Source organism: Lepisma saccharinum, chromosome 6 (genome assembly GCF_977018435.1).
Source record: "Lepisma saccharinum chromosome 6, izLepSacc3.1, whole genome shotgun sequence".
Taxonomy (NCBI): Eukaryota; Metazoa; Arthropoda; class Insecta; order Zygentoma; family Lepismatidae; genus Lepisma; species Lepisma saccharinum.
Window position 1 is genome coordinate 70,802,339 of NC_139234.1, and position 17,004 is coordinate 70,819,342.

At 37.0% G+C, this 17,004-nt stretch overlaps 1 protein-coding gene across 6 annotated transcripts in view; it reads left to right on the forward strand.

The window, feature by feature from the left end:
- Positions 1 to 17,004, forward strand: part of LOC145988858 (uncharacterized) — a 211,102-nt gene that overhangs the window by 167,252 nt on the left and 26,846 nt on the right. For 4 of the 6 annotated variants that reach the window (XM_083124106.1, XM_083124104.1, XM_083124101.1 and 1 more), the window contains exon 2: positions 10,353 to 11,195. In XM_083124106.1, coding sequence (XP_082980232.1) covers positions 10,450 to 11,195 — 746 coding nt within the window. In that variant the 5' untranslated portion in view covers positions 10,353 to 10,449. Of the gene's footprint in view, positions 1 to 1,719; positions 1,756 to 8,000; positions 8,037 to 10,352; positions 11,196 to 17,004 lie in introns of those variants that run through there. The other 2 variants (XM_083124105.1, XM_083124103.1) reach the window with 2 other exon arrangements.

Here is a 17,004-nt window from a genome sequence, read left to right on the forward strand (position 1 = left end):
ACTATACCTGAGACAGATTTCTTCAAATTTACAGGAAAAAGTACTTATGCAAATCATTTTCTGTAGCATTGTTGATGTTCGGGAATGTAATTTTGATTCATTTTAATGCGAATGCATGTGGTTTTGTACGAAAATCTATTTCCGACGCGCTATTGCTGCTGCCGCCTTTGCTTCCTGCATGAGAGCACAATACGCTCTCGTATTGTCCGTATATGCTAAATTGAACGAAAGGAGTGCTAATGGAACCAAACCTAACAGGCCTAACCTAACCTAGTAGGCATACCTCATCCCCGTGATGGTTTGTGGGGCTATCGTGAATTTTTGGGCTAACGTCAATGGTTTTTCTGGCTCAAGGAACGATCAAGGGTAAGCTATCACCATGTTGTGTGTGGAAATAAACAAGAACAGTAAGTACTCGTAAATGTAAGAAATATACATTACTTTCCTAACAAATTCAATTATTTTCACCTAAATAAGTGTTCCGGAATGCAGAATAGTATGTTAGCAATGTAAAAAAGTGCGAAAGAAATGATTCCCAGGTGTCTCAGGTATAGTAAAGTAGTACCGTACTTTCTCCTGTAAATTTGAAGAAATCCGTTTCCGGTATAGTAAACTGTTACCAAAAAGGGGTTTGTACCACAAACCATTCATGAATAGCCCCACGAACCATGCACGTGTAGCCCCACAAACCAGTCACAGATAGCCCCACAAACCATTCACAGATAGCCCCACAAATCATTCATGAATAGCCCCAAACCATGCACGGCAAGGTTAGGTTAGGCGAACATAGTTAAAATTGTCATCTTCTGGCAAAACAACGGCATGGTTGGAAACACTGACAGGGGGTTACGTTATCGAACGTACGCAGCATCCGGTTCACGTAGACGAAGGAAATGAAAGCAACGGGAATTAAAATACATGATTTCCAGGTCAAATAGAAAGAAAATACCTTCACGAACTTTGCAAATGCCACAGAGACTCATTTCCATAAGTAGTTTTTTCTGTAAAATTGAAGAAATACGTTGATCCGATACTAAACAGTTACCAATGTTTTAAACAATGTTTTAAACAAGAACCGAAAAAACATGTTTTAAACAAATTAAACGTTTAAAACATAATGCCAAGAAAGCATTTTTTCTAAGAATAATGATTAATAAGGAATCTGTTAATCATCCAATGAAGGACTGTGGTCCTAGTTAAAACGTAAACACTTAACTAACTTCTTAAAATAACTATTTATGTTAGTCTTGAATCTTGCATGTAAGGCTGTTCAAGAAAGTTCAACTAATCTACAGTTGCCAGACTCTCAGTCCACGTGGTAGCTACTCTGTTTTCAGAAATACATTTGGTACTAGTTTACTAACCTTCAGACAGATTTCTTCATTTCTACAGAAGAAACTACTTACCATAATAAGTTCCTGTAGTATTGTCTAACATCTGGAAGGTGTTTTGTGTGATGTGGGAATGTTTCATAGCGGAAATTCAACCATTGACGCATAGCCCCATGAACCATTTCCGGTAAGGTTAGGTTAGGTAGGGTCACAATAGGTTACAATAGTTAAAAATTGGTTTCGAAAAAAATATGCGTAGTCCCACACACCATTCTCGCATAGCCCCACGAACCATTGACACATAGCCCCACAAACCATTTGCGGAAACGTACGTTCTTCAGTTACAAAAACAATTTTTTTTTTAAAAAAAATTTGATCAAAAAAACGTGAATACACGTTAAAAAATGATCCGCGAAGCAGATAGGTAAGTACAAATGTCAAAAATTGACGAAACTCAGAAGTTATAGGTGTCCGAAGGATAGTAAACATTTACCATACATTTTATCGTGAATGCAACAAAATACAGTGTGAGAACAAAACTGGGTATAATTACAGAATACCGCGATTGCGATTTCATCATGCTACGAATGCAATTTTTACATGGTTCGATTTCGATGTACGTCTGTTAACACATACTGTGGAGTTTTAGCGATTACTTAAGGTTTTGTTCAATATATGCTTTTGTGATTAGGTTAGGCAGGTTAGGTTTGGTTCCCTTAGCATTAAAATAAAGTCCCTAAATGCATTCTACTAAGGTTCCGATTTACTTCTACATTCATTCCCACGCTTCTACGATATTTACTGTTGCTTGTCGACGGAGAATATCTTGTCCATGAGAAGTGCGTAAGGTAATTTTGAAGTTGTTTTTTTTTTCAACATAAATAACTTTTTCAAGTCCAAACAGTGCTCATTACTTTAAGGAAGGTTCAAATTTCGTGTGACAATAATTTCCAAAGTTCTACGATAATTAGTCTTTGTGCTAGGATAAATCATAAAACAATCGGAACTGTTACCCAAAAATGTTTTATATGCTTGTAAACAAAAAACAATGCCAGGTGTTTCAAAGTGGCCCATGGGTATTCAGCACGATATATACATTTTCAGCCACTGACAAGATTTCTGTGAACAGTAAACAAAATGACATGGAATGAATGAAAAGACAAAGTTACAAAACACGCAAATAGCTACAGACTGTCAAATATCAAGCACCAAAATGTGTTTTAAACAAGTCTAAACAAACACCCACTTAAAACACTTTGTTTTAAGCTTATTAAACATTTGTAAAAAAAGGGAAAAAAAACCCTATGTTTTAAATGTTTTAAACATGCCAACCCACATTTTCAAGCTATGTATGGAAATTCGTTACAATGATTCCCTTGCATTTGTTATCTATATTCTTGACGAGATATCCGGTGCTATGTAAAGGCAATTGGCAATTTTACGTTGTTAGGTTAGGAATGTTGAGTTTAATGTTTATACTAATCTGACGTTTTTGTTAGGTTTGACATCGATAGTAGTTTGAAGTTTTTGTTAAGTTAGGAATATTATGGGTAATGGTTCTGATTGTTTTATGTTCTTTTGGTATAAATTTACTATACCGGAAGTATCTCCAATTTGTTTGAAATTCTGCATACTCACTAATTTAGGCCTCGTAATCACGAATCTGCAATTTAAATTTGACAGTCACGTTTACAAATTGCAAAATAATGGGCAGAAATTACCGCTCTGATTGTCCATACATTAACATGGTAACCATGTTTGATGATATGAACCAGTGACATGCAAAGGTTGCTCAAGTGTTGTGCATTAAGTGAGACCCGTTGATTTGCATGTGAGAAAATGGAGTCTTGCGTAAAAAAGGTAAAGAAATGTTTGCCACTAACCATTCACGGTAAGGTTAGGTTAGGCAAGCATAGATAAAATTCAGGATCATCATGAACATAGTTTTTAAACGATTCAAGGGTGTTTACTCCATTCACAGACCCGCTTATTTCGGTATTTTGCAATTTCTAGACGTGACCGCCAAATTTTAACTGCAGATTCTTGATTACGAGGCCAAAATTAGTGAGCATGCCGAATTTCAAACAAATTGGAGATAGCCTACTTCCGGTATTGTAAATTTGCTCCATTTTTTTTTTTTTTCAAATTCTCCTAGCAGAGAGACTAATTATCGTAGAATTTTGGAAATCGTTGTCACACGAAATTTGAACCTTCCTTAAAGTAATGAGCACTGTTTGGATTTCGAAAGAAAGTTATTTTAGTTGATAAAACAACTTGAAAATTACCTTACACCAGCATGCGTGCTTCCATTGCGAAACTGTAGTAGAATGCATTTAGGGACTTTATTTTAATGCTAAGAGAACCTAACCTAACTACGAAAGCATATATTAAACAAAATCTTAAGTATTCGCTAAAACTGCACTCTATGTGTTAACAGAGGTAAATTGAAATCGAACCGTGTTAAAATGGCATTCGTAGTATGATGAAATTGCAATAGAACAAAGGAACTTGGGCCAACATATTTGTAAAGAATCCCTTTCTGCTTTACATGATACAATTAATTACAAAGAAAAATATGTTAAGGATGTCAACTAATTGGGCATTTTCCTGTGATGAATGAAGTAGTGCGGAAGTTGGAAGTTATTTGTAAATTGTTATCTAACACAAGCAGTGTTTCAGAATTTATGCCTACATTTAGCAGGAAGCACAGTCTGTTTTCTCACAATTGCAAATTATCAAATACTGTACTAGTTAAATAAGGAATTCATAATGATTAAAGATTTTTTATAATTAAGACAATGCAGTTTTGCAGTAACAAGCACCTTATAAATTCAAAGGGTGTTACAACAAGGCATTATCCTTTCTCGTCAGGGCTCATTCTAGATATCAACAGTGCATTCTACATTCAGATGCAAGCTCATTAGATTGAGAAACCACTTATTTTCAACAAATTTCTTCTCTTTCCATTTATTTGCAATCTGCACTATAGGGTATATGCTTTAAGAAGGAATATGAGTTCAACCAATGATATTGCGCTGTTGCCAAACTAACTGCTAGCAGAAGGGAAGGGAAAGACTGCAGAATGGCGGATTACATCTTTTTCAGTGATCTAAGCTAGTAACACTTTTTTTTCTAACGTGTTTCCCAGAAGGTTTAAATAGCAGTTCCCCGAATTCTGAGGTAGATGTTTTACCCTATTTTATAATATGTGACACAGTATGCATACTTACATCACACACTTTAGGTATAAGTTCTAGATTCAGAAAACACTGTTTTAGCATGCAATTCTTCCGACGTGAGTTCTTTGAAGTAAGAATATGCTTTAAAATTGATATTTCTGCCTTGTGAATGCATTATTTTACCCTTGGTGCCTGTATTACTGGTGCTAGATTTCGAGAGTTACATTATCAAATAACACTCACGGAACACACGCTATTGCACAAAAGTCGAAGATAAGGTATTCAATCCTCTCACAACTGTTCTTTTTGTGGCATTCGAGTAAATGATAAGCAAATAATTGTACACCACCCTTGCTACGAAAATGCCAAACTCGAACTGACTCAAACTTGTAATGTTCGAGAACGCTCAAAGCAATGAAGGGTCATTGTGTATATGGAGACGAATTTAACATCTGTTGTTTTTCCAAAACACAACAACTCAGCTGTGTCAACATGGTGGCAAAAAAAAAAAAAAAAAAAAAGAGTGAAAAGAAAAGCTGAAGGAAAATGAAAGGTTGTGTAATTATTGATACATGTTGTTTCCCAGCCTTTCTTCAAGAAACTATAACTCCGGCTGTAAGCGACAGAAAGTTATGGAACTTGGACATTCAGATTCAAAATGTCTTGACCCATCTTATGATGGACCTTAAAGTGGTGACTTTTATGAAGACTTCTTGCACGCAAGAAAAATACAGAACTTGGCATTCAACTTGCATGCCACAGTTTCTTAACTGTACAAACATTGCACTCCTGCCATTGGCTGATTGCCACGGGTAGGCTTTGCGTGGTACGACCCGATATCGCTTCTAAATCCGTATGCCGTATAATAACTGATGGTGCTGAACTTTTGATTCACCCTGTATACCTACATATTTTTTTTTTTTTTTTTTTTTTTTTTGCAAACTAAAATAATTTGCTCAATTAAAAAGGAGTAAAATACTATAACACAATTGATGAAAATCAACAAACCAAATATGTTGTGCCACTGTATTAGCTCAGTGTTCTGGTCTTCACTTGTCTAGAGAAACAGTGTTGTTTTGTTTCTTCACATTTCTCCATTATTGAATTTTGCATTGTTCAATGTACATATTAAGCTATCACTGTAGCAATTTTTATCCATTTCTAAAAATGGAGCTCATTGTGAAAAACTATTTGGAAACAAACACTTAATGTTTTTTAAAGAAAAATTCTAGGGGTTCAAAATTTCATAAAATTGTATACAATTTTGCTTATTTCTTCAGCCCTATTGATGCTCAGGGTGGTGACAGACCTGGAAAACCGGGAAATGTCAGGAAATTTGATAGGTTAAAAAAAGTCAGGGAATTTTGTCTTGATTGACCTGTTCTTCCTTTGTTGCGATGGAATGAATGTGCCAGTCATTTACTTTGAAATATGTTATTATGAAGCGCTGCATGGGAACAGAAAATCTTGTACTTAAGTCTCGACATCAGCTTTTATGCCCCTTTTATGCAACACAACCACACTTCCAGAAATCAGCGATGGTAGGATAGGAGGAGGGAGGGAAGAAATTTCCGGAGAGGCAGAAAAAATTGGTAAGCCTCTAAATATTACATGGACATTGCATTGAATTATAATTTTTTCATGTCTGTATGGGAGTAGTAAGAGTACAGAACTGTCAACAGATGGAAGGGGGGGGGGGGTGGTACCACCACTGTGGCACCATCCGTTGGTTGTTGGACGTCATAGTACAGCATTTTGTCAGACATTCTGAAGCAACATGGAACCCTGTAATTTGTTAAATGTTGTGGTACAGCATATGTCGGATGAACATTTTAGGCTCCATTGATGCATATGATTTTTATAGGATAACCTTGTCCGACTACGTTGAACTTTGAAAAAATGTCTCACTACAACAAGCGACAAAAATCGCATGTATGGCACACTTATGGAATTATGCATCAGGGAAAAATGTAAAATTTATCCTGGAAAAGCTCGGAAACTTAATTTCTGCTAGTTTTTAGCCAACATGCATGCTCGATAGACCAAATTTGGAGGGAAGCACAACAGAAGTCTTCTGTGTCAGGATATGTGATGCTCGTGCCTCAATTTTTAAAAATAAAACAGAAATTTAGCATAATTTCTAGGGTTGAGCGGATACCAATACTGATTTCAACCGATACCAATACTTGTATAATTCCAGTTTAGAATAACAAAAGGCTAGTTATTGACTCATAACAACGCATCACATCACACATTATATTAATGACATTAAATAATTCCCAAATTATTCTCATGGAGCATTATAGCACTTTAAAATGTCTTGTGACATTTTATGTGAACCCCTTTCTAGACCCAGATGATACAAGAAGAAAAAGTTTTTGAAATGCTGCAAGCCTTTTTGAAGTGCTGCAGTTCCACCGAAAAATTGGTGAATTATTATAAGTGTCCCTGCTTCAATTTCATGTAAACAACATTCTTGTTGTTAGGGTTAAACTGGAGAGGGAGGAAAGCAACATAAAAATACATACAAATACAGATATATAATAATTCTCATTTGGCTGGCTCTGTTTATGCCCTGCTGTCCATTATTTTCTTGTCATTTGCAATAAAAACAAGTCGCTGCAGTGTCTATATCGGCCAGCAATCACACAAAGAGCAGCAGTTCAGGTTTTGATGACATGAACAATTTACTCAAAGCATTCCAAACTCACATCTGCACTGAAAATCTGATGGCAGCATTTGAAACTATGAGAATAGACTTGCAACAAGGTCAACAGCGGAAACTGGAGATCAGAAGTAGTTGATAAAAAGAACGTAAAAAAAGTTTTTCTGAAGACACTTTCTGTCCTTTGAAATTAAGTTAATGGTCAACATTTTGTCTTCGCTCGTCTTATCTCAGAAGAGCAATAAGTGTCGCTAATTCCTCTGATATCTAGAAGGGATTACAATAACTTTTATTTTATTTTAAGAAAAGTACTTTGTCATCTTCTCCTTTCTTTCAAGTTATGGGTGTTAATTGTTTTCCATAATTCCGGTGTCTAGTGCTAGTGTCGTTTTCAGCACTTCGCCGAATTCACAGTTACTGCAGAAATACCCAAGTGCAGCAATTGAGAAGAAGTTGAAAACTGAAATGAAAATGAAGATGGATTCTACAATCTAGTGATAGAAGAATTCATAAATGACAGTTAATAAGAATCATAATAACAATAATAATAAAAATTCACGGACCGCCCCTGCTGTCCACAATGTAAGCTCATGTACCATACCTCACCCAAGAACCAGACCAAGGCCTGAAATATTTCATGTTCAAAAATCTTGAACTAACTTTATAAATTTCTCCAAGTTTGGAGCATTAATATTTGTTACCACTTTTGCATTGCCACCGGTGGCCCGATTTTGAATTCCTGGCCTGAGTATACATGTTTCTTTGCAAGTGTTCATTCATCAATGTCTTCAAGGCCTGTAGCGAGGGGTAGGCTAGGTGCCCATGCACAGAGAGAGAGTGCTAAAAGAAATTTCAAAAATGGTAAATTGATGCGATATAATAGATGATTTTTACTTCATTAAAAGCAATTTTACTTAGAATAATGTGTAATACATAATTTATAATGATGTTATGTTTTGCAAGCAGAGTTTAATAATTTTAAATTACAAACTTACAGCATGCTGTATTATTTACTTTAATTATTATTCTTAACATTTTTCCTCTTCTACTTGTAGGCTTATATTCTGGTAAAACATTGCTGGAATTTTCTGATTCCAAAAGTAGTATTAATGCTATGTTTTTAAAGATATTCTTCAGACCAGGCGCGGTTGGCCCTATAGCGCACAGGATCAGTGAACCCCCAGTAATATACGATAATCACCTCGAGAATGAACAATAAACAATGTCTTTACATTTCCACATTATTTCGCTAAAAATTCTACACAATAAGTCATGTATTTGTGCCCGTAATACGGCAAACTCTTTTGCTGAGAAGAAGAAACCGCGAATCGGCCGCCCTGATACAGACCCTCAGTTGAACCCCCACAGGACAGCTCTTGCCATTGTGAAAGCTTCGCGCGGGAGCAGAAGCTCGAGGAGGGTATAGGACAAAATACATGGAAGATGAGATTGCAGAACCTATGTCGACACCCAACGGTCATGCGCAGTTCGTTCTCTCGCAGAAGGCGCTGGACAAGGCTCCGATCTCGCTGCTTCCTCCCTTCCAGTGTTGCTGTGTGCGGTTCAAGTTTGAAGCGCACACATTACATATTCAATATTCTCTTTGTATCATTTTTGCACCGAACTTCTTGGAATAAATGCAAGATTGTGGCAGAGATGGATGAGTGGAAACAAATAAAAGCTGGAATTAGATGCGATGAATTAAAATAAAGGAGATACATTACCAAAATAGCTCGTGAATGCATTCAGAGGTTTTTCCTTAAAGGTGGAAACACTTCGGGTTCGCGAAAGAGAAAGAATGGCACGAAGACGTGACTCGTTGTCGCTCGGTGTCAATCGTCTCAAGTTTGTTAGTTTTTGAAGTGCTTGGATACTTGTTGGAAAGTATTAAGTGATGCTGCGAGTGAAGCGAGGGATGGACTTTACCTAGGTTATGTCATTTGATGCATTGTAGGCGTTGCTGTCCGCGCAGGTAAGAAATGACCGATAGAAATGCACATAATTAACTTAAAATAAACTTCCTTGTCCACTGAAAAAAAGCGTGTGCTGGTCGACCAGCCCCAAATTTGAACAAAGCTGTCGCGTATCAATGAAAAGGGTCTCAGGTTTGATTTCTATAATGCACATGCCATTAGTTGCCATTTCCCTTTAATAAATATAGGACCAGTTCTGATTAATCGGCATGGACGTCCGGAAGGGGAAAAGGGGGCCGCCCACCATGGAAATCGAAAGTAAACCAAAAATTATATATTACACGCATATAATTTAATGTCAGTCACAGTAATTTTTGGTAATTATTATAAAAGCGTTGCAGCAACTTCAGACTGAAAGAGTGTTTTTTGCTCCTCCTGGGGGAAAAAAATATATTACCTGCCCCTACTTGAGGACGTCCATGACATTCCAAGAAAACTCAACTTTTTTCATAAAGGCACAATTTATTGTAGTTTCAGCCCTAAATTTATTCGCACACCCCTAATACAAAACCTTATACTCCCAGGTAAAAAAATTCTGGACAAATCTTTTAAGCCCTCCCCCCATCCTTTTGTTAGGCGAAGGAAGTCTATTTTGCGGAAACTGAATATATGTCACATGACTTCAGTGAACCCCCGGGTAAATAATGCACGAGCCGCGCCTGCTTCAGACACTAAGACATCACTGAAATATTATTAAATAGGCTAGACTTATATTTTTAAAAAAAATCATAAATGCAAACTACAAATCTTTAAACACAACCTATATTATTTTTAATGTGTGTTTGTTTCCTCATTTCAAACTTTGTAGGGTATAAATACCACAAACCATGGCATAAGAATAAAATATCGAAGGAGGCACATAAAATGTCTGTTCTTGGTGCCACACCACAATTTTGCCTAGGATGCCAAAATACTTAGCTCCGGTGCTGATATCATCTAAGCACCATTCACTCTCATTACTGCGATTAGTTAAAAGTGGTAAAAAGTGTTTGGAAACTCATCCATAGGATTCATTAATTTCATTTGTGAAGCCAAGAACTAACTCAAGTTTCTCCATGGGTGTGGGTTTGCAATGAGTAGCTTAGTGTAAATATCTCTAAAACTTCATATTATTTACAGTTAAATTTGTGATTGAATAATTTTTTAATCTTCTTATAGCATTTATTGTCATGTATTTCATGCATTGTTTTGTTTTTACTTTCAGTTTTTAGTATTATGCAGTCTACACTGTCAACAGAGTGAAGCAAATTTCATCAGTGTCCCAGGTAGTAGATGATTTGTAAAGACTGTAATTATTAACCATGGATACACAAGACATATTAAGTGCTTTGGGATTGTCAGATGAAAATGTGGACACGGATTTTGAAATAGCGATAAAAATGGAAGTAGGACTTGAGTCTGATGCAAGCCAAGATTCAGAACAGGTTGATTCTGCTCCAAATCAGCCTGTAGAGATTGATAATACAACATTTACAATTCCCATAACTCCAAATGATATGAGTGTGGAAAATGCATGCTTTTCAGATAAAGTTGCCAACACAATAAAAGCTAATATCATATCTCAGTTGGCTTCCATGGTGGAAAATGCAGAGAGACTAAAACAGAAAGGTTCAAAAACTACAGATTCAGAAAGTGAAAGTTTTAGGAGTAATAAAAAGGGTACCTGTGGGATCATATCTGACGATGAGAATTCAGGCCATGATGATTCTTTGCTTAACATGAAAAGGGAGCAATTGATGGACATTGTCTGTGATGAGCTTGACACGCTGTTGAAGGCAGCAGAAAATAATAGTGAAAATATCCCAATAATACAGCAAGTGAAGCAAGAAAATAACGAGGACAGTGAAACAGAGGAAGACAGTGAAACAGAGGAAGACAGTGAAACAGAGGAAGACAGTGAAACAGAGGAAGACAGTGAAACAGAGGAAGATGATCCAAGTTATGTCTTTCCTGCAGAATCTTCATCATCAGTAGTCAACAGAAAACATGGTTACAATACCAGAAGCAGGAATGCATCAACAATTCAGGCCTACACTGTGAAAGAAGAGTAAGTACTTGAAGAATCCATTTATGAAAAGTTGCTTTTACATTGATACTTAAATTACCACTAAGGAAGACAATTTCTTTTTGAAATATATTTTAAGTAAGTCATTTTACAAATAATCTGTGACCAAAGTCAACCACAATTTGAGGTGTATTTTCCAAAAATCTAAAGTAAAGAAAAATGCTTGGTCTAGTAAAAGTTATATTGTATAAACAATTACACTAAACCTTTACAAACAGTTCCTGATACATCTTGATAATTTATGCCCCTCCCCCTTCCTATCCTGAACATGTCACAAAACTAATAATTAGCATAATACTGAACAGCCAATATCCATGGCAGAGTGGTTAGCGCAGCCTGCCACAATGACACGTTTCCCAGGTTGAAATCCTGGCGTGTGAGTGTATCTTCATTAGTTTCATCATATCATCACTACAGTCGGGCCGCGATAAGAAGCGGTGTGCAATCAGAACAGCAGAACGTGACCAAATTCTGTCTCCTCGTTGTCTGCCATGTGGCTGGGGGTTTTCTGCGTTGCCACGTTCGCACAAACAGGCAGACAGACTAATCAGCTGTTGGCAAGCTCAGGGGGGGAAAAAATGTCACGCGAAATTAAGCACGTACGTATCAGTATGCTAATATGTTATTTCCGTCGTAAAGTGATAAATTAATGAATCTAGAAGTTTCTTGTAGGTTAACGTTAACTTCCCGTGTGAATTTTACTTTCTGGCAAGCTTGAAACATTTTCTCTTCCTGCTCTACACAGCAACCGAAAACCTTCAATGAAAGAACCTTTGTTGTGTTTTTATTATGGTACATTGCAAGCATCAGCTACCGGCATCTTTACTTGTGTTGTATCGTATCACAATTACCAACAAAGAAAATGTGTCTTGTGTTATGAAAAACACTGTTGCAAATCGTTCTCCTTTGATTTCATGCCACCTCTCTTTGCCTTCTTTGTCGCGGCGTTCGTCTTTTTCGCAACTCGATACCGACCGCAGCTATGCCCACCTATTTTTTTTGTATACGAAACTCACCCTTTTGTAAAGACTTGAAATGTATACTTATGTAACATTGTTGAAGCTTCAGAACGTACAAATGAAATGTATTTCTTGAAAATTAGAGCGAATTACGTATAAACAAATTATGTACAACTTCGTTTCGTTAACATGTTTCCAAAATATATTTTGCGGAACGTACAAAAATTCACCTCTAAAACAGAATTTCACAGAACTGAGTTACTGTATTGTGGAGAAAAATTTATCAAGAACAAATCAATTGTGTGTGAATTGATTGATTGAGTTGGTGTTTTAAAGTCCATTTTATGCACAATACGGCTAATCTGGAAGGGACCTACAGTTGGAAGTGGGATCCGAACCACTATGTGCCTTGACAGGGCATAGAACCCAGGACTCCTTGATTACAAGGCGACGACGCTTACCCTACCACTGTACCATCAGGGAGAGGCACATGTGGGTGTGTGAGAAGTGAGTTAATTTCGGAAGCTACATGACAATACAGGCTCTGGCAATACAGAGTTCAATAAATTACAATGAAACGCTTGGCAATTGCTCGATTTTCGTAACATTAATGATACATTTGGTACATGTGTTATTAATGCTTCGAGCTACCTGTATTAAAAACATAAAAAAATGAATGAAAGAACAGCAGTAGTTAACATTGTTCCTTTAAATAGGAAGAGAGTTGGAATGAGAACAATGGAAGGGTCCCGTTGTTGACTGTTTAACCAGATGTTTAATCCTACATGTGTGTCTGTGGGCTCGCGAAAATCCTGAAGTAGGTCAATCCGGCAACGGCGCGTCACTACCAGAGCGGGTGGTTCCACACCGGTTGCTAGTGCGTCCTGACTGTAGGGTGCAGATTTGCAAGCAGGAGAAACCTCTGAAATAGGCCCCAAAAATAATGAAAAAGACACTATAAAATTTTAAAAGGAGTAAAATAGTCATTGAACATGAACTTCAATTTCTTCTTCAAATGCACAGTTATACTGTATTAGCATTTCAATTTATCGTTTAGCATTACTGTTTATACATAAAAATGTGCTAATGATAAACAAAGTATTAATACTATCTTAAACGAAATTCACCTTTGCAGTGAGTCATAAAAGCTTAAACAGATTCTCTCGGGCTATCGACCAGGTGAGTTGTGGAACTGATTCCAAGCTTTCAAGAGCTAACGTCACTCTCATCTTCAGGGTTGAAGTGCAGTTCTGAGCGTCAACCTGGTGTATATACATTCGTGGAGGGGGGAATCCTGGTGACGATGGCGGACCAATCAAGTGGCGTGTCTGTTACGTGCGCGTTTCTGTTTAACTAACGCTAACCAGGCTGGGTCCAGTTCGAGCCCCATGTTGCGATTAAGAGTGTCTTTTTCTTCATAAATGGCTATTGCTTCCTTGGTAATACGGTAGACTCCTGGTGTTTTGAGTCCTAACTCATCCTTGGGGTTGTGTAGTAGGCTTCTAATCTTCGGAGGTGTGTTGTGAATGGTTTTTATGTTATGTTTCTTTAGAATTCGGCTGATAACTCCGGAGAGCTTTCTGGTGAAAAGGTTGGAAAGCTTGGAATCAGTTCCACAACTCATCTGGTCGATAGCCCGAGAGAATCTGTTCATCGTTCTTTGCCAGGATAGCTTCAAGTCTTACTTCATAAAAACTTGTTCTAACAATGATTGTTCCAATTTGAACAAATGCCCCAGTTGGGTGCACAACTGTTCTCAAGTTGTGAAAAAGCAATTAACACTCATTTAACCAAAAATAATTTCAAAGGGTGTTACTATTACAGGGTGTCTACCAGTCAAGAAAATGTCAAGAAGTCAACAGACAGGTCAAGAAAAATCAAGGAATTATGCTTTTGGTCAAGAATTTTTGCTATTTTTTACAGTATAGTGAATGAACTTTCATTGTTATATATCTGTCCTGGGATTTAAAAGAAATTGAATATTTGGAAATCTGAAATTGAATTGAGTTTTGGTTAAGATTTGTTCATTTTGTTTCTTAAGAATTAAATTTCTGTATGCTTGAAGTTTTGTGAAAAAAAAAAATTAAGTAAAGTAATGTGGCCATTCCCCAAATAGGATGAAGTCTGAATCATTAACGTTCATTAATAATCAGGGTGGCGACAGACCTGGAAAACCGGGAAAAGTCAGGGAATTTGAGGTGTCAAAAAAAAGTCAGGGAATTTCGTCTTCATTTACTTTTTTTATTATTATTTATTTATTTATTTAAAGATATCGTTATGGAACTGTGCACGGGAACAGGAAATCTCGTTCGTAAGTTTCGGCCTCAACTTTTAGGCCCCTTTTATGCGCAACACAACCACGGTGCCAGAAACCATTGATGGCAGGAAAAGAGAGAGAGAGAGAAATTTCTCTCGGCGGGAATTTTAAATTCGAATACTCTTTGGATGAAAATTGTTATTACTCGGGCACTATGGGAGAAATCTACTTCGGATAACTTTTATTTTGCAGCTAAAACATCAGCGCATGCAACCGTGTAGAATTCAGAACGCCGGACCGAGGAAGGGGGGTTTGGGGGCACAACCCCCGGATTTCAATGGAAGAAACAAAAATTTGGAGTTTGCCCCATCTTCTCCTGCTATTTTGGGGAGAAGGTGCGAACTTTAGTATTCTTTACAACGAATGGACATTTCTCAAGAGAATGAAACATGTTTCATGTTGTTGGGTGCCATAGAAGTTGAATAATAAGCCAATATGTGAATTCTTATTTACGAAACATAGGTAATTTGCATTTTTGGAGGAAAATTGTTATAACTCTGGCACTATGGAAGCAATCTATTTCGGATAAGTTTTGTTTTGCAGAAAAAACATCAGAGCATGCAACCGTGTACAATTCAGAAAGCCGAACTGAGGAAGGGGGGTTTGAGGGGCGCGGCCACCGAATTTCAATGGGAAAAAACATAAAAATTTGGAGTTTGCCCCCTCTTCTCCCACTATTTTGGAGAGAAGCCGCACTTTAATATTCTTTTCAAAGAGTGGATATTTCTCAAGAGAATGAATCATGTTTCATGTCCTTGGGTGTTATGTAAGTTGAATAATAAGCCAAAATGTGATATTTTTTTTTTACGAAAAATAGATAATTTTCATTTTTGGAGGTAAATTGTTATAACTCTGGCACTATGGGAGCAATCTACTTCGGATAAGTTTTGTTTTGCAGCTAGAACATCAGCGCATGCAACCGTGTACAATTTAGAAAACCGGACCGAGGAAGGGGGGTTTGGGGACATATCCCCCGAATTTCAATGGAAAAAACAAAAATCTGGACTTTGCCCCATCTTCCTCTGCTATTTTCGGGAGAGGGCGCGAACTTTATTATTCTTTTCAAAGAATGGACATTTCTCAAGAGAATGAAACATGTTTCATGTTCTTGGGTGCCATACAAGTTGAATAATAAGCCAAAATGTGATTTTTTTTTTTTTTTACAAAAAATAGGTAATTTGCATTTTTGGAGGAAAATTGTTATAACTCTGGCACTATGCGAGCAATCTACTTCGGATAAGTTTTGTTTTATAGATAGAACATCAGAGCATGCAACCGTGTACAATTCAGAATGCCTAACCGAGAAAGGGGTTTTGAGGGGCGCGAACACCGAATTTCAATGAAAAAAAAACAAAAATCTGGAGCTTGCCCCCTCTTCTCCTGCTATTTTGGGGACAAGGTGCAAACCTTAGTATTCTCTTCAAAGAATGGACGTTTCAAAAGAGATTGAAACATGTTTCATGTTCCTGAGTGCCATACAAGTTGAATAATGAGCAAAAATGTGAAACTCTGTTCGGGAATGTGGCATGGATATGTTGTGGAGAGGGAGGAGGTTGGTCATCAACATAAATTTCCCAGGCTTGCTCCAGACCTGTGTCAGAGTTTCTACCCAAACATAAGAGTATGAAGGTCCAAAAAGCACATTCATTTCGTAATCAGCACCATGATACCATATGGTATCATCGGGCGAGTACGACCTTACTCTGATGATACCATATGGTATCATCGGAGGAGTAAAGGTTAAGTCTCTTAATATTAAGTGGAAAATGCATTGAATTATCATTTTTTCTTGTCCGTGTGGGAGTAGTAAGGGGACTTGTCAACAGATGGAGGGGATAAGAGCGGGTGGCGCCGTCCGATAGTTGTCGGACGTCGTAGTAAGGCATTTTGTTGGGCAAACTGAAAGAACATGGAAGCAAATAGGTTCCATTGATACATACAATTTTTGTCGAATATCGCTACCTGAGAGAGTATCTCACTACAACATGCGACAGAAATTGCATGGACTGCAACATCCAACAAAAATCGCATGCATAAACAAGAAGAGCTTTAGACTGCAAATATGCTGCATCAATTTTATTACTCTTCTGGCTCACTTCACCTTATTTAATGTAGCATTGCTTACGAAGGTTTTCTTTAATCATTCTGACGTATTACTGCTTTCAAACAAGTTAACATACGTTTACAATGATATTGCACTATTCTTAGATATCAAGAAGAATCCAACCAAATGGGATATATATTGAATACTACTGTCACAAAAAAATGAAACATAAATCTGCATTGGTGAACGTTATAAAAATTGGCAAGTGCATGCTCCCAAACTCAAATTTTCTGCAACACTAGTGTTGCAATGAAATTAATGCCAGTGCCTGTCCTGTCTGTTTAAACTCGTGAGAGATGGGCATTAATCTATCACTGTGTGAAGTTAATGTCCAATATTATGAAATAAAATACTAATAATAAATACGTAAATATTTTAATATCATATTTACCCAAATCATTCAATCATAAA